This window comes from Pithys albifrons, chromosome 1 (assembly GCF_047495875.1).
Source record: "Pithys albifrons albifrons isolate INPA30051 chromosome 1, PitAlb_v1, whole genome shotgun sequence".
NCBI lineage: Eukaryota > Metazoa > Chordata > Aves > Passeriformes > Thamnophilidae > Pithys > Pithys albifrons.
In genome coordinates, this window is record NC_092458.1 from 99,382,979 (window position 1) to 99,403,485 (window position 20,507).

The following is a 20,507-nucleotide window of genomic DNA, read 5'->3' on the forward strand; positions in this document are numbered from 1 at the left end:
GTCTTTGATTTTCTTTTCTGGACAGGGGCAACTGCTACCGGTTTCTGTTGTCCTTCCGGCTCCTCCATGGTTTGTGTGGACATGGTGCTGGTTGATGCATCCCCTTTTCCCTCTGGCTCAGCCGTGGTCCGGGTGGACATGGTGCTGGCTGATTTATTTCTTTTCTTCTCTGGCTCAGCTGTGGTTTGTGTGGACATGGTGCCTGCGGATCTGCTCCTTTTCTCCTCCTCCTGACAGTGCTGTACCACACCAAGCAGTGGCCAGTAGGCAGTGGCCAGGGCCCAGCAGGTTGCTGTGAGATGCACACCTCTGGGACTGCCAGAGCATTTGCCTTTCATCTAGCTTATATATTTTGTCAGGGTCCTGCAGCTGTTCAGGGGTGAATTTCCAGATCACTTGAGGGGAGAAACTCTCAAATACTGCCCCATGTCCTCCCACTTTCCATGCCACTCAGCATTATCAACTCCCAGAGCAGGCTTCCAGAAAATCTCCCTAGAAGGCCCTGTTTTGACCTTAAGCATGGTGTATACAGTACAGAGGAGACAAAGCAACACTAACAACAACATTACACTGTCCTTAACATCAAAAGGAAATTCAATATTCTCAAAGACTGTTGTAGCAGGTCTAAAGGGGGAGAAGGTGAAAGGGTCAAAATAATCATCCGCTCCTGTTCCCCCCAGAGGCTAGGTGGAATTTGTATTGAGGCTCAAGAGGTAGCAACCCAAACCAGGACAGGCAAACAAGACTGAATATACATTCACAATGAAACTCACTGCATCTGATGTTATGATGACATAAACATAATATATAAATAAAGCAATTTTGATTCCTATCCCTGATCTTAAAAAGAGCATCAAAATAGGCAAATAATTCCGCACAGATGGAAATATGAACAGGCTCAGATACAACACCCACGTGAATACATCAAGCAACATGGTGATTAGGGAGTCTCTGGTTCCAAATATAGAAATACCTAAAATGAAATTGTAATTCTGACTTCTCCCTTTTGCCCCACATTTGGAGCCAAAAGATGTGCAGGTTTAAAGGTAAACCGGCAGGAGAAATGAATGCAACACAAAACAGATTATAAGTCAGAGTTACAATTTAATAACAATATTACAATACATGCAATGGTACAAAGAGAAAAATTAGTTTTAAGCCACAAAACCCCAGAAGTATAACCCAGCACCCTGGGGCACAAGCACGAAGGGGTTTGTTAACCCCTGTGCTGAACCCTATGTGGTTCCCTCAAGTCCAAAGTAAAAGTCCAAAGTGGGAAACCTGTTGGTGCAGCTGACAGTTGCAGTCTGGTGGAGAGTGGTGGTCGCGGGCTAGTTGAAAGTGGTGATCTCCTCCTGTTGAGGTTTTGGTCCTCCTCTGGATCTGACAAGTGACCCCTGAGGTCTTCTTACCCCAAGATATGTACCCTCAGGTCCAGGTGGGAGCACCCAGTCCCTTCCCCAGGGCAGGAAGTCACACAATGGGTGATCTAACTCTGTGAGTCATGGGGTATTTTGGAATCGTTGATGGCCCATTAGCAGACATGCCCCCTCAGGCTGGGTGTGAAGTTGCTAATGACTCCCTGGAGGGGAGTTATCACAGCTCTTATCTCACAGATGTCTTTCACACCCAGCTCACAACCTGAGAGGTCAGGTGTGCCCTGGGCAGCTGCTGCAAATGATCCATTGTTCTTGGGAAATGAATAGAGGGGGTAGAATACAGAGCTTTGGTCACTCCCACACAGTGATAAACTGGTCCCACCTGCTGAACTGGGACACAGATGAATCCTAGCAACTCAAAAAGAGGTCTTTTGAACCATTTCATATTGATCTTACATATATGTACCTGTCATGATCTATAATGATCTTCATTTGAGAGTTCTAACTAATGTTATGGTGTGCTGAGGGACACTGAAACACAATTCTGTATTTGAGCCATGTGTTTGGCCTCCTGCTTAAGGGACCGCTTTCTTCTTGCTTGCAGTTACACATACAATCAGATATTTCCTTGACCTGCCACTTGAGCAGATTTCAGAATTGGTTTGATTGGAAAACAGAGACATGCCTGTGTATCCTCAGCCTCCGTGTCTTGTTTTGGCATGGGCAGAGGGGGGGGAAATGCTGTTGTTCTAATTCTTACACACCCTCCAAGCTCAGTTTAGAGAGTCCTTTCTTGGTACCATTTTTGGATAGTCTGTGTTGTTGTGCCCAGAATTTTTGATGTTTAAAATCACAGCATGCTGTGACAAGGAGGGTGTTATCCCCAGGTCACTCTACTCTTACCAGGAGTAACTGTAAGATACCATTCTCTGATAGTTTTAGGTAGTCCCATAAAATCTATGGGCATTTTTTTCTTGTTTCTCATCAAAACAGGTCTCAGTCATACCAAGAGGCAAAATCACAAATTTACCACTGTAATAGCACAAGCTGCATTCCTGTTTCCAGTCTGACAAAGTTGGCAGTGGCTGGATCTCTGCTGTCATCCCTGGAAGCTATCCCTCCCAGCAGCAATGACACACAATAGCAGTACATTGTAGAGAATCCTACAACGCTCCATTTGTTTAAGAAGAGCACTTGCGTCCAATACTTTTTGAGCATTAAATGTACTCTAATTTTAAATTAGAGTTTGAAAAGGAAGGGAAAGCACAGCAGGCTTAATTTTTGGAGTCACTTCTTCTTTTACAGAGTTGCAAGTCAAACAACTCCTCCTTAATTGGCATGGTTCTGAAAGAGATCGGTGAAACAGTTACATCTTTAGTAAGTGGAGAGCTGTCCCCTACTGAGTCACCTTCTGTTTGCACCTGAGCTGAATCATCTCCCGTGCATTTGTTTGTATTTTCTTCTGCTTAATGCAATCAGCAGCAGCATTTTCTGTCATGTTGCTGTGCACAAGCAGGCAAACACAAAAACAAACAATGACACTCAAAATAGCACCAGGCTGTTAATATCTGGAGACAGACCCCTCTCTGCAGGGATCCCTTTAATGGGAGGCTGCTGCAAAACGTGCCTGTTGTGCTTCATGCTGGCTGCAGGGCAGTCCCACTCTGGGTCTGCAGGTTGGCTTCTAAAGGGAAGCAGAGGAGGGTTGAGATCACTGGTGCTCTTTTCTAAGAAATCAGTCTACAAGTCGTGTCCCTTCTCCTTGACAGAACCGGAACTCCCTGAGATGCAGAGCGTTTGTATCTCTCATGTTCCTAGCCTCACCAAAATGCTGTCATGTGTTTGATTCGTGACAGTGCCTGAGGAATGATGACAGTTTATGAAACAGTTATCCCATGCTTTGTTAATTATATTCAAGGGAAATAATGCCCACGGAGACCTCACAAGCTCAAAATAATCACTGGTGTCACTTCAGTGCAGTCTGTAAAAAGACATCAAGGATGCTGTTTTTGGAAGGCCTACTGTTTTTGGAAGGGAGATGTACTTTCACATGGCACATAGGTCATGTCTCTGGAATGTCTTTAGAAATTGCAGTACAACATAGGCACTTATAAAACTCCCTAATACTGATTCTGGAGAGAGGATATTGCCACCAAACCACCCTACAGAACTCTTCAACTCACTAGCAGTGGGAACACTCCCTGTTGTCAGGAAGGAATGTTACAAACGTAGAGCACAATGAATGGCACAAATGTTACAAATGTAGAGTACCTACAACAGTTTCACCACGAGAAAACGTTCAAAATCCACTGACCACTCATTTTGCAACGATTTATTGAATTTGGTCCAACACTGGGTATTTTTCACTATAATGAAACAAGCCTGGGATAGCAGTGTAAGTTGAACCTTCTAAGTCGTGTTACGAAAATCTCCACAGGAGAAAGTAATAATTGATGAAATATCAATTATTTTAAGCTATACTTAAGCAGGCCTAGCAGACAAACCATATGGTATTGCTGACATAAATCAGATATTCACAGAAATGCATATGTCTGCAAAAATACTTAGGATTTGCTGTTTAGCTGTCACTGTGCCTTTTCAGTGAGAAAAGACAGGCATGGAACAAGCCAGATGCTGACCAGAATAAAATTTTATTCACTGGATTTGTAACCAAGCTCTGTCCAATGCTTGTGTGCTCTCCTGGGGACAAGGTGGGCCTGTGTGATAGATTAGGATTGGTCAGCTCAGTCATGACCAGTCCTTGATTAGAAAACAACTATTTTCCAAGGCAATCTACAAGGCAATCTCTCACAATCATATGGTAATATCCACCAGGCCAGATAAATACTTTTAGCTATAAAACTTTTGATGGTAAACTGACATGGGTATAGTGTCATTTCATTAAATGTTGCAAACACTTTTGCATGGAAACATTCTGTACATTAAGAACATTTACAAGGTGGTACCTGCAAAGAAGTGGGTGCCACACAGTTTCTGGGTTCTGCCTTCCTGGTTTTAGGCTCCTGAGTGTTGCACATGTGGGAGTCTTGCCCATAAAATGCTGACTGAACACTGATGGTTGAGTGCCGAGGACAGTGCAGGCTCAGGTGCTCCCCATCGCAGGCATAGGCTGTGTGGTTCTGCAGGAGCTTGGTTAGGTAACCTACAAAATATTCAGCTGTTACAACTAGTACAGGAAATGAGAAGCTCGTTAGAAAATAAGAAAACCGCAATCAGTCTTCAGAAAGGGCATTGTAGTCAAGCTTATATGTCAGGCCTGCAGCCACATGGTTCTGTGAACAGGTGAACCTTTCGTGCTCGTAACACTCAGGGCTGAGACGCGTGGGTCGCATCACTGTGAGTTACAGCCCTCCCAGCACTCCAGCAACAGCTCAAGCCCTTACCAGTTGTGGCTGCTCACAATCTCAGGTGTGTCTGCAGAGGTCAGAAGGGGTATTAGTTGGTTTTGTGGGCCAGGTTCTTGCATTCCAGCTGGCTAAAGGTATTCCTTACACCTTGTCTTCAAAGGATGCTCTGCACTTCTGGACTTCTAAGCGGTCATGTTTCAGTCTTAAGTATAATGGAGAAAAAAACCCCCACATTTTCTTGTTTTAGTGGCTGAATCTTTTTTTTTTTGTATCATTAAACAAAAAATAGTTTTCTCAAAGAAAATACTGAAAAGTAGTTTCCACACTTCTGCCCTTTATAAACTTTCCCCGACGACAAGCAATTTTAAAAAAGTTGTATAAATAGAAACTTACATACTCTAAACAAAAGATATGACACTTATGGAATTGTGGAATGGTTTGGGTTGGAAGGGACCTTAAAGATCACCCAGTTCCAACCCCCTGCCATGGGCAGGGACACCTTCCACTAGGTTGCTCCAAGCCCTATCCGCCAGTCCTTGAACACTTCCAAGGATAGGGCAAGCATTTCAGTTCTTTGTCATTTTTTCCAGCTCTGGCTGTGCAACTGGATAAAGAAAATCAGCTCCCCTATCAGTTACTAAGTCTGGAAAAAGAAGCCTTCTCCACTGCTTACCTTTGCTGTTCCCCATCTACATATGAATCATGTGGATGCACCATTCAGTGCAGCAAAGCTCTAGGTGAGTTCTCCACCTCCCTGACCTCAGTCTGAGCACTGGCACTGGAACCAGGGCACAAAAAATGTCATGCCCTGTATTTGGAGCCTGGATCTCAAGAAGACCAGTCCAGTTGCAATCCCCACAGCTTCTCATGGGTTAAAAATACCCAAAAAAACAAACAAAAAGACCCCACAACAAAATCCATCCCCTATATTTTCTCTGTAATTGAGATCACAAATAACTGAAGTTCCATTCCAGAGTCACTCCTCTGTCAGTGTGCTCCTGGGAGGTACTGAGTGTTGCCAGGAAAATGGGCCAAGTGCCCAATTGCACCCACGTGACTTCACCATGGCCTGATGCTGCAAAGGTGCCTCCAGTGGCCTTCATTGCTGCTAAACACCTTTGACATCACCATCAAGGCATGAAGGGCCTTAGTGTCAGAGCATTCAGCCCCACATGAGCTGTGGGCACTCAACACTTTCAAAGATACAGCCCTGTATTTGTAATCAGCCCTATATTTGTAATCATTTCAATTCTTCAGGTTTTAAGTTACTTGGAACCAAGAGTGCTGTATACAACACAGTGCAGTATTCCCTAAAGAATATCAGCTATGCAGTGATTTGGATGAGTTCCCTGGCATCTTAACTGCTACTTTGATCCTGCAAACTCCTAACCCAGTATCTAAGCACCTTTCTCCAACAATTGCAACTATTTAACCTTTTTTTTTTAAAAAAGGTAATTTTTAAAAAACCTGCCTTGATTCTATTGCAGCAATATGGTCCACTTGTTAAAATGGCATTAGATGAACTGACATCAAGACATCAAGCTTTCTGGCCTTCCAAGCAGCATAAACTGTTATTAAAATCTCTGTGTGTTTGCACACAATAAAGGATAAAAATAGTAATGGAAATTGCTGAAACCTAATGTTCTCTGATAAGAGGAGTGGTGACATACAAGTATCTAAATCGCTCATCTCACATTACAGACCACGTAAACCTGCATTTTTAATTACATCAAACAAAGACCACACAGACGTGGGTGGAGCAGCCCTTCGCAGCTCACAGCCCATGCTGAGGAAGAACAGTCTAAAAATCATGATTTCCTCTTGCACTTCCCTGAAAAACTCCAGGTTCTTTGGTCTATTCATGATGGCCCTCTGTACATACCAGGGCACTGCCTGTCCCACCTTCAGTGAGGGAATCAAACTTTCCCAGCAACTGCTGCCTCTCTTCTCATTCCAGAGCAGTGCTTGCACAGGAGGGAGCCTGGGCATCAAGGTCTTGTAGTCACCCTGGTAGGGGCTTCATCTCCTTGAGACCATAACTATGTTGTTTACTGAATTCTGCACAGTAACACATTTTCCCTGAAGGCGCAAATTCAGCCAAATGACAATGTCAGGTTAGGGGGAAAATATGGTATTACCCCTATAATTAATACCAGCTGTGATGATCAGGAGTGAGGCCATTGTGAGTCCTGTAGCTCTTCCTAAGGCAGCTTCCTGTCCTCTCATTTTGTGTTTGTTTATTTCATCAATATCTGGGACTGGGAAATCAGAACAGTGAGTTATGGGGTTTCTTACCCTGAGCAAATGGAATCTTAAGCAGACCATATAAAAAAACCTTAGATGATTTAATGTTTTAAACCTAATGTCGGGGGGTTTCCTCATTGTTTCCTATGCTGTTGGGTGATGGAGAGGGAGGTGGTGTTCAGCTGCAACAATCACTTTTTCAAGTGTTATCTGCAACAAAAGGCAGTTAAATGCCACCCTAATGCCCGATTCTGGAAGCCTAGCCACGATGATGATCTGCAACAAGAAGGACAATAGTGCACCTACTTCTTTTTTTAAAAATAATACATTTCATTCTTTAAAACAATACGAAACTTTATACCAAAAAAATTCCACCACCGTGAGAATTGTCTAAATTAGAAAAACTTGGCAATACTGCACTGTCCCAATAACATCTCTACGGCTCTGTGTGAAAGCCCCAGCAGGAACGTTCCCATTTATCCACCACACACATTCATAAGTGATGTATGGGGTGCTCTGCATACAAAATCATGTACGAGACATTACAGATTGGCTCAGAAGTTAAGCCTGAAGCAAAGAGCAACAAAAAGATCCCATTGATTTGAAGGCCAGAAGGTATCATCCCACGCAAATGTCTTGCTAACCCAGACTGCTCACTCATTGTACTGTGGCTCAAAACACCAGTGCAGAATCCAAGCTTAATCCTTTCTTCCAGAATTAGCCAAATTAGTCACAGTATCCACTGTGCTGACAAAGAACTTCAACTAATAAAAACATAGCACCAGAGCATCACACAAAACACTGAGGCTGAGCAGCTGAACAAAGCCTTAAGCCTTACTGATAAAGGAGGACTGATAAACTCTAATAGCAGTGACAGACACAAATAACTGGCCTGGAGAATAAAGGTTGTAAATAGATACCTCTCTGTGTGAAAGAGAGCTCTTAAAATTTTGTAATTTCTCATATTCATCACTTGCCTCTGGCATTACTGCTTTGAATAGCAACAGTAATGGTAGCACTAAACCTGAAGGTATGGAAATCTAGAAAGATTTTTTTTTCTCTTAAAAACACTGAAAAGCTGGGAACTGAGAAAGTTTCTGTTTAAAAAAACAGGACTACCAAAAATCCTAGAAGCAGTCAGCCAAAATATGTGCTACATCTCTTGCACAAGACAGCACAGGGTACTCAGATTTGCTGGATTCATTCCTTGTCATGTGAATGCTAAAACAAGGCCTTAAGGCCCTTTTTCAGTTGTCAGCACTGGGGTGAAAAAGCGTTGTGTTCAACCCCACTGCCTGGCATGATACTCCCCAGCTGGAAGATCAAGGAGAAGCACATTTCAAGCCGTGAGGCCAATGCCCAGCACACATTAAAAGCAATCTCAGCATTGACTCAGGTAATCTCATTTTGGTAAGAGACCAGCTTTGCAATGCAGTATTTTTAGAGGCTTAAGCTGAGCAGTCCACAGGCTAAGAGGGCTCTCAGAATTGGGGCTTCATAGATAGATTTAGTAATATTAGTTCCTGTGCATCGTTCAATCCATCTTAAATAGCACAGCAATTTGCTAGCTCATTTTAAAGATATAACACTCCATTTTAGGTCAAAATAGATTGAAATAACACACATATTATTGTGGAAGTCCCAGAAGGCAAATCCATTCAGGAAATCTTCATCAGCTCCCACAGTTTTGTGAAGGATTGTGCCAACAGTCATTAAAAACACACAAGCAAGACTAGCAAGTCTGAAGGAAGGTATTTCATGCAGTGATAACAGAATTGTTAATAAACTCTACTACAAGCACCATTAGAAGTATCACTCTGATATTTATTGGTATTTGGGATCCAGCTGCAGAACTTCTCCAGCAATATTTTCTTCCTTGGTTTTTGAAGGAAGCATTGAGGAGGAATTAACCCCTGAGTTTCCCTCCCCTCTGCCATATCTTCTCCTGGTCTCCAGAGGCAGCTACTCCCAGCCCGTGCTGTGCCAGGCTTACTCTGTTCACAGAAACAAGAATCTGCCTCTCATATTTCCCTTTCATCTCATATCTCGATTTTCTGCCAGTTTTGTCTATGGTGGCTCTCTTTCAGTAATTGTGATGGAGGGCAAAATGTTACCCAGGAAAGACACTGTTTCTAAAATTCACAATACTGTGTTTCTTGCCTTATCATTTTATTCTTTGTATCTACATACCTTGTAAACATCCCATTTGAGACATTCTAGCCACACTTGAGCTCACAGACTTTTATCAATAATACCCTTGGGCAGAAGCACTGTTTGCTCTACTCAAAGTAGCAAGACAGCTTTACTCAGCAGATCCACATACTTGCTTAACAAATGCTTTTCCTGCATAGTCACTAACCTAATTTCCCTCCATGGCTTGTTTTTTCAGTGTGCCCTTTTCCACTATTCTCAGCCCTCATGCCCTTTGATAGTGACCACCATGCTACTATAACTTCATCCTTTCACTTGTACTGCAGGAGATGGCACAAAAAGTTCATATGCCATGCAAGTAAATTTTTTTTTGTATAATTACTGTATTTTTTATATTATCTAAACCTTTTTTGATGTAAGGATAGATATTCACTTGAAAAAACTAGTGATCTATTTTCACTGATAAGCTACTGACCATGACAACCCCTTCCATTTCCAAATGTCTGCTTTGGTTTCAGAGCATTCAAAGCTGTTGCTTTTCTTAGAATCAGTCCTTGAGTTTTCAGTTGCCCACTTCCAAAGGTCAAGCTTATGAGGTCATGACCTCTGTCCATCAGCCATTCCCTTATTCAACTCAGCAACTTTTTAACTCAATGGCCAGTTTCAAACCTGAGGCATGGAGGGCTCAAAGAAATAAAGTTCCTACAAGTTTTATGAAAATTGAAGCCTGAACTGCCAGGTCAAAGTAAGAACTGCAACTTTCAACTCAGTCTAAATGACTAATGCTTAAAGTCAGCTGGCAGCTGGAGAGACAGTGTGGTTGTGGCAGGTGAAGAGCCATCAGCTTGCTGCCAATGGAGCAATTTGTTTCCACTGGCCTTAGTGACAGATGAAGGATTAAGCCTGGAAGAAGAAAATGCTTAAGTTGTAGTGAGAATGCTTTTGGCTAGTCTAGCAATCAAAGCAGGCATCAGTGATGAAAGTATCAGTCAGGATTTCCATGAACAGCTTTATCAACATGAAAGTTTTCCTAAGATTTCTTTTCATTTCCCCTCATTGTCATAGTTCATGGATCATAACATGGATCATAATGATCTTTCTGAACATAGCTCTCGCTGTCTGTTAAATCTGAGGGTTAAATTAAGCAAGAGCTTTGTTCCACTTACGCCAGAGAAAGTACCAGCATTCAAGGTCTAGTTTGAACAGGATTCAGTCGGTAAGCAGCAGTACACACAAGGAGCCAAGCCATGTGCCCTTACTGGAAAAACAAAATCAAGACATCCTGAGGAAAGAATAGACCTTTTGTAAGTTTTTGGTCATTGTTTCTCCAGGAACCACACAACCTCTTCCTCTCTGTGCCACTCAGCTCAGATTTGCAGTTACGTGAATTACATTTTGTGGAGTAGAAAAATCCTTCAATCCTGTACTCACAGCCCCCATATCCATTCTTTGTAGATCAGATCCTTCCACAGGCCTTCTCTTTCCTTCAGATCTACACTTTCATATTCCCTTGAGCTTTCTCCTAGGAGTGATGCTTATTTTTGTTGTATCCTGATGGCCTTCTGAGGAAATTGTAGAGATCTGTGTGCACTTCTGTTTTCCCACTCACTTTTTCTTTTCTTTCCTCTGTCAAGAAGAGGAAAACTATTACTGATCCCCAAAGACTTGGGTCTGTAATAAACTCCACACTAGAGTCAGTTATACTTTTCTTAGATACTCCATGAAATCAGAGGGGCAAACACTTGTCCTGGGACTTAATATGGAACTACTACAGTAGACAAGGAAGATTTTTCTCCCTCCTGTCTAAAGATGCTGACAAGGGAGACTGTGAGGCTCTTTTCTGCCCTTTCCAAAAATTCTCCTTTTGGCTGGAGAAAGAGTAACCTCTTCTACTGCCATTAACAAGCAGTAACAAGAGAAAGTCTCAGTGAGCAGCAATTGCATCTGGAGGCAGAATGAGAGAATCATTACGCCCAAGAAATAGAGAACCAATAATATTCCCAAAGACTTTACATGGGAGAACCTCAGGGACTAGAGGAAAACATTTCTCTGAAAACTTGGACTTATGAACATGAACCTCCATGTTCATGTTCCCCAAGAGGGCCAGGGGGAGCTGTTCATTGCCAGCTAAGAAAACAAAACACAGGTTTTGTTTTGCAAACAGAACTCATACCCAAACTCTGCATTTCTTGTATTCCCATTTATATTTGACACTCAAAAAATCAGAAATCTGGCAGCTCACAGATCTGTAGTGCTATGCTGGCTTTATAGTACAGAAAAGCAAAAATACACCCTAGTGCACCCTCATTGCCTGATGATTTTCTTTATAACAACATTTCTTTGTCCCCAACTCAGTGTTAACCTGAAGAAATTAAAAGTCAAAAATTACAAAATTATTCCTAAAAAATAATGCTTGTCTTCCCATCCAAGATTAAACATTATGAAGAAAAATAAACAGATATTTGTGGGTTGAGACCCTTGTCCAAAGCCCAGTGAAATCTGTGGGAATTCTTCCAGTGGCCATAGGTGTTATATCATAAGTGATGTTTTAAAATTAATTCTAAATAGAAAGCCAAACCTCACTGGTACTTAATTTGTTCCCAGAAGCCACACAATAGACCTTTGAAGCAAAACTCCTAAAATGTCTAGAAATTCAGTTTAAATTACTCACCAATGCTGAATGCATAAGGCACAACCATGCCTCCTCCTGCTACTCAGCTCCCTTAAGACACTATTTTCTCTGTATGGTAATATATAAAAATATTTCTATTTTAATTATAGATTATGTCTGGCAGATGACAGAATTCTGGTAAATGGTGACTGGTCAGACAGTGCCTTCTCTGTCTGGGGACACTTCCAACAAAAGCTGAGTATTTATTTGTCACAAGTGTGTAACCCCTTTCTCTAATAAAGTTGAGACTGTTTGGAAGCTCTGTCTCACTGGGAAGGGTATCAGCAGCAAATGGAGTAGGAAGGCAGGGGGGAACTACGTATTCTGAATAAAAATAGCATATGATTTGTCAGGTGCCAGCAATCTCCACAGTGAGAACAAAAATTGCTCCTGCCCCAAAGGTATGAGAATCTGAAAGACAGACTCAAACATGTTGGTCCCTGAGCAGTGAAGCAATTTTCCCATAGGTTTGTGTCTCACATCTGAATTCCCTGACATCTGTTTCAGGGGCAGAAGCATCACACTATAACTGATTTCAAAGAGCTTGTGGAGAAACAATCTTCCTTGGGAATGGAAGTAAGGCCCAGCTGCTTACACTCACAAAATGTGTAGGAATTTAATAGAACCAAAGCTTTTACTTCTCTAACAAGGATCATTAAATCTCATCAGTGGATTTAACAAAAAATATTAGCACATCTAAAATGTGATTTCATAAGCTACACTTCCTCAGGAAAGCAATGAGAACTGCAGGCACAGGCCTGGAGCAAAACCTTGGATTTCAGCACCATGATCTCAACTAAAATCTCACTTCTGACAAGCACCTTTATTCCACAGAACAAGTCCCAGATCTAAACCCACTCCACTTGGAGAAACTTTAAACCAGACTCCCTATTACTGAAATGAAACGTTTCTAAAAGGAAATGTTTTCCTTTAAACACAGCAATCAACACTTTTGCCTGACTTTTACAAGGCAGTATTAAGATCTATCATTGCATCACCCTTCTTAGCACTTCTTTAAATATTCTGGTTGAAGGACATGCTCCAATTGTCCAAGGAGTCAAGAGAACTGACTCAAGAAAAAAACAAACAACAAACAAAACAACAAGAAAACCTCAGCCTCATTGTGGTTGCCGTGGGTGATCCTGGCACCTCACTATAAACAAAGCATTTGCAGGAGTATTTGCTTCCGTTTGCCTGGAGGAATCTGGATGGGTGAAAGCCACGGAACATAATGGAAACTCTTAATGAAGAAAGGTCACAGGATCAGATTATATAACTTGGGTGAACTAGTTTGCTTTTTCATTAGATCCATTTGTTTTCTATGGTTGGGTCAGAAGATCAAATCCATGGAGTTGAAGTGATGCCCCATTCTATCTGAACTGTTCTGGTAGAAAGGGCAGAAAAGTTGACACCAGCAGACAGATTAACAGGTTCTGCCTCAGCAGCAACACTTTTTCTGTTCACATCCAGAAAATCACTCTTCAGCCCAGTTATGCAATCACACAGTTACTTCATTTTTAATCTTTGGTTCCACATTTCTTGAAAACTGCCCAGAAAACCTGGCTGGGACTCAGTTAAAGAAAGGGAGATTGAGTGGTGAGTGAGTGAAGGTGGCCAGGTCAAGCCTGAGCCTGAGCTTACAGAAGCATGAAGAAAAAGAAGGAAGGGGCATCATAAAGGGGTTTGGGGTTCCTTGGTGTGTCCAGAGAGAAGGAGTGTGTTCCCTGACAGATAAGAGGTCAGTTTACTTTGGCAGCAGATGGGGAAAAGGTGGGTGAAGGAGCAGTGGTAGGAAAGAGAGCCAAGGCCTTTCCCCCCTGCCAGCACAGAGGGCAGGGGATGAGACAAAGAGCATTAGTTCTTGCTGTTGGGAAAGCATACACAGCCACTAGCCCCAGCCAAGACACTTCGCCCTCAGCAGCTGGCCTTTCTAGAGCACCAGGACACAGATGTGACATAGAAGTACAGTATATAAGAAGTTTTCTGGTTTTCCCATCTCCTTACTTTTTTCCTGTTTTGGGAACCCGTCATTACATAGAGAGGATTTGCAAGGAAATGGCTGCCATGATGCCTTGATTTCTTGAAAAATTACTCTTCTGACAGCCTCCTACGAGCCTAGAGTATTCAGGATTTTAGTTCCCAGAGGCTGGAGAACTAGCAACATTCACAGCAGTCTTCAGCCTCCTTGACTGAGACCTCATCTGAAATGTGAAAGCTGCAAGTGATCACTGAGAAAAGCAACATGAGCACAGAGCTATGTCACGTAGGAATGAATAAATAATGCCAATGGTGAAAAGGTGTTTCAAAGAGCAGGCATGAGAGCATGAGAATTCTCTAGCCATAGGATCACACCAGTATGCACGAAGATCTAAGAACTGTGGATTAAACATCTCTTTTCACAAACTTTCAGCTTTCCGTTTCAAATTTGGGCACAACTGCTTGGATTCCACATTTAAAAATTAATCACATAGAGGACTGCTGAGCTCAGAGCACATCTCCACTTTCAGTAACCAATTGAATTAATAAATATAGAATCATAAAGGTTGGAAAAAACCTGCAAGATCATCAAGTCCAACCTTTAAATTTGTTAATTGCTGCCACCAAATTGCTAGGGAATCATAGATTATGCAGATCTTTAAGTATGGTATGCATCAACAGTACTTTCACTATTTCCTGCTATTAAAAGGAAAAACTACTGAATCATTCTGTCAGGGTTGGATTTTGAACTGCTGCTGGTGTCTTGTTTCACACTGTTTCCTGCTCTTCTTTCCAGAACACTGAACAGATCCCAAGAGGGAGCATCTTTGAGTTGTTCCAAGCAAGCAGCTGCGTCTGGTGATGAACAAACAGGCCCTGGGCGGGTCAGAACTGCTGGCAAAATTTAACACTTGCATAGAGAGAACAACAGAGATGACACATGCAGATGTTAGAATCTGGCAGCAGTCTGGGAAGGGATTCTGCAAAGCTGGGGTGGGGAGAGGGGGAGACAGGAACAGAGTTTAGGCTGCTGGGGAAGAGACCAAATGCTGGAAGCACACAGAGCAGAAAAAGGCAATGACCCAAAAGAAGTGTGTGTAACTGGTAATCTGAGTACGAAAGCTGGAAGTCTGTGAAAAGGAGGAAAAGCTGAAGCAACTAACCTTCCAATTCTCCATGCAGTCCTAAATTCCCAGTATGACACTGAATCCCACAGAACACACTGAAGGTTCAGGTCATTGTTCTTTTGGCTCTGACATGGGCTGCAGGTGGAAAGCTGTAACCTGCCTCCTGGAAGCTTTAGCCTCAGAAGGGCAGGGTTAGACCTGACCCTTTCCAGGAGAGGGAAAGTGTAGGTCATTGGGTAAAGCAAGAGAAAAATTTCCTACTCCTCATCACTCAGAATACTGTCCAGCTGCAAGATGTTGTCCTTTAAACAGGGCAGATTTATGTCCATGAACATTCAACGGAGCTTAGGAAAATCATCACTGTTTCTACCAAGGGAGGGAGCAAATAAGAAAATCAGCAATTCTAGAAGCTCACCTTGAAGCTGCTGTTACGGGCTTGTAATTCTTTACCACGCATTAAACAGCTTGAGGATGGCACTGTAGGGTATCACCTCAGCTCTGGCAGATCCTGGTCCACAGCACCTCCTTTAGAAGGAGCAAAAAACTTCTCCATATTTATGGATACCTTTTTTTTTGAAAAAGGGTCCAGTAACATTTTGGTCTTTTCTGTCATTGTGGATTAGATCTCCATGTTAAAAGTAAAATGTGAGCAGAATGTGTTCAGGCATGGGAACTTCCCAGTCTGGCAAGAATTCTGGATTCTGATTTTCTTTGCTAAATCTTATTTACTGACTACATGACATGTTTAATACTGATCTCTGAAGTGAGACAGAGCTTTTTTCTCTGGTCATTCTACCTTTTTGGAAAGTTCAGTGCACAACGAATATTGAATACAGCTGTACTTCTGAAATGTATCTTGGATAACCTTATCTAAATAATTTATTTTGAAAAATAACCGGACTTTTGTGAGAGAACTTTCCTAGATAAAGGGATATTTTTTAACTCAGCAGCTATTTGAAAGGAGAATTTGAACATTTATTTTCTGTTCTTGCAGAGAACCACCATGTGATTCCAAAACTAACATCTACAAATCAGCAGTTAAGCAAACCACCAAAAAATGAGACAGCAAGAATTTAAAAGTCTTTGTGAAAGGAATCTAATACAAGAAATGTAACTTATCTGAGAGTGTAATTCTGGTCTTTATATTTGGTGGCAGCTTGCTTAGATATGTTCAGGTTTATCGAGCTGGACACAATAATAACATGACAAACTGTATTTTCTTCTTGCGGAAAAACAGTTTCTACAGAATCATTGCCAGTATTTTGAACTGTAGTAACACAAACTATATTAATATGCATAACAACACATTTGGGGCTATTAATTATATACTAACTTTGTTTCGGTGCACTCAACTGGCTTTTGGGAAGTTCTGCTCTGTTCACTAAGGGTAAAGTTTGCTTTCTGCCCTACAGGCAATACCTTAAGCTTTCAACTTCCAGGAACATGTGCTCACTGTGACATATAGAAAGGAGAGAAACAGCTCTTCTAAGTAACTTTCTGACAGCAGGGGGATGCCCTGGAGCACTAGAAAAGGTACAAGAGTGCATTTTTCTCAAACAAAAACCAGATTGCTTCTTTGTCCTGGTGGGAACAAAGTAATTTCCCCAGTCTCTGCAGTCGTTTCAATTTGCACTGATGAAGCACCCTCGCAGGCATCATTTCTAGGTGACAACTGGTGCCTCTGCTCCCTGGAAAGGGACTCCCCTCATTCTAGCGTTACGAAGTTTCTCTCCCAGCAGAGAGAAGTGCAGCACTTGTTCGCTACCAGAGTTCAGGACGGCTCTCTCAGGGCCCGACTCCAAGTCCCCAGGAGAAAGTGGGAACCTTTCCAGGGACTTCCACGCACTTTTTGTCGGGCCCTGGCCGATCCACGCGCAGCGTGCTCACCGCACAGCGGCAGCTCAGCTCCTCATGCTCCTTCCCACCCGGACCTCCGCAAGCCCTTAACCCTCTCCTGCTCCCTGCCATCCTTCACAGCACATCCAATCCACGATCCCCGGGGTGCAGGCCCGAGAGAAAGAACACGGAGCACAGAGCCCGCTGGGAATACGCAGCTCCTCGCGCCGCTCCGGGAGGGAAGTGCTGGATCCAGCAGCCCCTGTCCGGGATGGAGGGGTACGGAGCTCGCAGCCACCGCCAGCCCTCTGCCCGCGGGGTGCCCGAACCCCGTCCAGCCCCTCGGGGCCCCGCAGCCGTCGGTCGGGGCCCGCCCCGTACCTGAGAAGTCGGCGAGCGCCGCGACCTCCGCGCCACACACGAAGACCAGGCAGGAGAGGAGGCGGAGGAGCCGCCCGAGATCTACCTGTGTGCGGCGTGGGAGCTGCCCCGCAACCCCGTCCCTCATGGTGCGGCAGCGGGCGGCGCGGGACGGGGGGGCAGCCCCGCAGACTCACATGGCGGGGCCTGTCCCGGCCGGCGGCTCAGCCCCCCGGCCCGCTGGGCACCCTCGGGGCTGCCCCGACTCAAGGTAGGAGGAAGAGAAGCAGGAGGGGGAGGAGGATGGCGAGGGCGGAGCAGCTCTATCCGCGGGAGTGGGTTCGACCGGGACACGGGCGCGGCGGCGAAAAGACGCAGGATCCCGGCAGTGCCGCGCCTGGCACTGCCCTCGGCGCACATCGTGCGGCCGGGCTGAGTGCCACTCGAGGCACCTCGCCCGCCCTCTCCCGGCTCTCCCCATCCTTCTCCGGGCAGTTCGCGGTCCCAGGGTCTCCCTTCAGGCCAAGCAGCTCGATTTCGCCTTCTCCCCGCTAATTCGTGGTCGGCAATGGCTGGAGGACTGTGACGGACTTACACCCCTCGAGTCGTGACATCTCCTTGCTTGTGTTTTCCCTACGACAAGGTGCAAGGTGCTCCCATCACTCCCTGTGCCCCGCAGTGCAATTTGCCTGGTTTCCCTGCTTCAGACCTCCTCTCCCCTCATTGCCACTCCCTGCCAGGTTTGCCGCTGCAGTTCCGCTCCTGCCCTTACACCTTGGCTCACCTGTCTCTGGGGGAACCCAGCTGACAGCTATGCCTGACAGGATCTCTGGACGTGGGATTTCAGGGAGCAAACAAGGACTGCCTCTTCCACGTCGCAAAAGAAACTTCCCCTTTCGCAGTTTCCTCTCCTCACACTGTTGCCTGACACCACCTTATCACAGTCCATAGCTTTACGACTTGAGTAGTTCAGTGTAGCTGAGTTCTAAGTGTGTAGGCTTGGCTTAAAGCTTTTACTGCAAAATGAGAAAACATCATGAAGTTACTTTGAGAGAGCTGAAGTTGTTCCCTGAAATCTCGTGCAAGAATGAAAAGTAAACCAGTGGAAAATTTGAACAAATTGTCATTACAATCTGCTACGCCACCTTCAAATAAAATGTGAAGCTCCTTTTAAGGTATGAGGGACTAAAGGGAATAAATCAGGACACTCATATCGCAGTTCCTATAAGAGCTGGCCTCAAGAGAGAGCCTAGAACCAACAATGGAAACAGGTCATGAAAGCATCTTCTGCCCAGGGGCAGTGCTGGGTTATAAAATTAGTAAACATGAATGCTCATCGGTTTGCAACCTGTCGTGCACGTTCACACTGATCTTTCACCTTAAAAAAAACCCCCACAAACAGAAACACATGAATGAGTGCGTGAGAGATAATGGAATCAAAAAAATTCCGTTAAATCCATTCCTCCCCTCATGTTCCAACTGAAGCTGGATTCCATCAAAATTTGAATTTCCAAACTTCAGCACCTCTTTTTAGAGGTTACACTGAACTTTGACCAACTTGATCTTCATGTTTGAATCTGAATCCAGTTTTGTTCCTCACCCTCTCCCTCTTGACACACAGAAAAAAAACCTGGGTAACTTCCTTAGTCTTGGGCAGATAAGAGTAAACCAGGTTTCACACAAACCTGTCTGAGGTCAGGGACATTCCATCAAGTTTTACTGAACTCAGATAAATGGGATCAAAGGTGCCAGAATAACAGTATAAAATAGCTCTGAGGCATCTGCAACTGCAAACACGGATGGGAAGAGGAAACAGTAGCTCTGCCGGGTGAGGCTTTTCCTTCTGGCTGCTTCAGATAAGTACATTTGCCTCTGAACCCATTACCCTCTCCCTTCCAACTGTGGTACTGGAAGGAGACTTGTGGGAGTCTCCACCTACTCCTCTCATTTTGCCTTGATCTTGCCATACCTGGCCATTCAATCTGACACTTCCTGTGCTTGCTGTCTCAGGTCAGTCCTACTGAAGGCAGAAATGAATGCCAAGGAAATAAGTAGCACAGATTTTTACCCCACCACAAAAGAAAACATTTGGGGGTCATACTTGAATCTTCCAGAAAGGTGTCTAGATGATAAGGGTAAACTTATCTGTCTACCCCAACTTCCTACCTGCCATAACTACATATCTACCACAGTTTCAGGCTCTTGGAATTGCTCATTAATCCCTGGAACATAGATGTCAGTGATGGCAACTCAGTCTGCTGTGAGTGACTGAGTACACAATGGATCACCACACAAGTACACCATCAATGCAGATGAAGATATAAAATGTCAAAAATCGCTGGGAAATATCCTGTACTCCTGCTTGAAAGGTTTTAGATCCATCAGGACTGCTGCATAATGAGAAGTTAGGAATCTTCTCTTCCCAGTGAGATTACATTGCTTCTTCTGGCTTGGTGGTGCTGTAAGGAAAAGACTATCCCATGGTGGAGGAATGAGCCTAGTATGCTTTTGGCACTGTGCAGGTATAACCCAAATGCAAAGGCAGTTTACAAGTGGAATGATTGAACTGAGAGAGGTTCAAAATGTTGGTAACCTCCAGGGAGGTGAAGCAGTCAGAGTTTAAAAACAACACAAGAGGCAGCTGGGTGCTCCTGTGTGTAGGTATCTGCCTTTTAGGGAAGCCTTCCTATGGAGGAAAGCAGCTTACGGACATTGTGGCTGGCAGGAATTGAAGCTTTCAGTAAAAAGGCATGCATATATTTCACCCTCAATGAGGACTACTTTGCTATTCAACATTAACTTAAAATCTGTAATATTTTTGGTAATTCCTGCTACTTCCTGCTACGGCTAGGGCCTAAATAGTAAACTTGGAGACGGCCACATAAAACAAAAAGCAGGAAGTGAGAAAGTATTTATCCTGATGTGCAGAATGTATCTGTCTGCAATAGGCTTGAAAGGAACTTCTACAAGTTGGCAGTGCTAGTTGGAAGACAATGTAACTAATCCAGTCATGCAGAGTTACAGAATCTCTCAGTCGGCCTTTCCTCATAATCAACCGGAGTTAGATTCCACTTTTTTTCCCCAAAGAAATAAATCATATGAAAGCTCCTAAGTTAGAATCCAGGTTAGGTATCACATCTGCTTCAGACAGTTTCTCACTTTTGAACTTGGGCAGAGAAGAAACCATTTCATAGCATCAAAAATGCAGGAATTGTGTTGTTGTATAAAAGCATGAAGCATGCAAGAGCAAAGCCAAAATCTGAGCATTTAATTCCCCCCCCCCGCACCCCCCATATTATTCATTTTCCATGAACTTCAGCCAGACTTCCATGAAACTCATATCATAGAATCATAGAATCATAGAATCGATTGGGTTGGAAAACACCTCCAAGAT

General features: G+C 43.7%; 1 protein-coding gene across 4 annotated transcripts in view; it reads right to left on the reverse strand.

Moving 5' to 3' along the window:
* Positions 1–17,997, reverse strand: part of EVA1C (eva-1 homolog C) — a 44,205-nt gene extending 26,208 nt beyond the window's left edge. Inside the window, exons 1-2 of one of the 4 annotated variants that reach the window (XM_071562491.1) lie at positions 17,135–17,537; positions 4,346–4,542 (exon numbers count right to left, since the gene is read on the reverse strand). In XM_071562491.1, the coding sequence (XP_071418592.1) occupies positions 4,346–4,542; positions 17,135–17,261 (324 nt within the window). In that variant the 5' untranslated portion in view covers positions 17,262–17,537. Of the gene's footprint in view, positions 1–4,345; positions 4,543–4,783; positions 7,890–17,134; positions 17,538–17,897 lie in introns of those variants that run through there. The other 3 variants (XM_071562507.1, XM_071562500.1, XM_071562481.1) reach the window with 3 other exon arrangements.
* Positions 17,998–20,507: the final 2,510 nt, after the last annotated feature.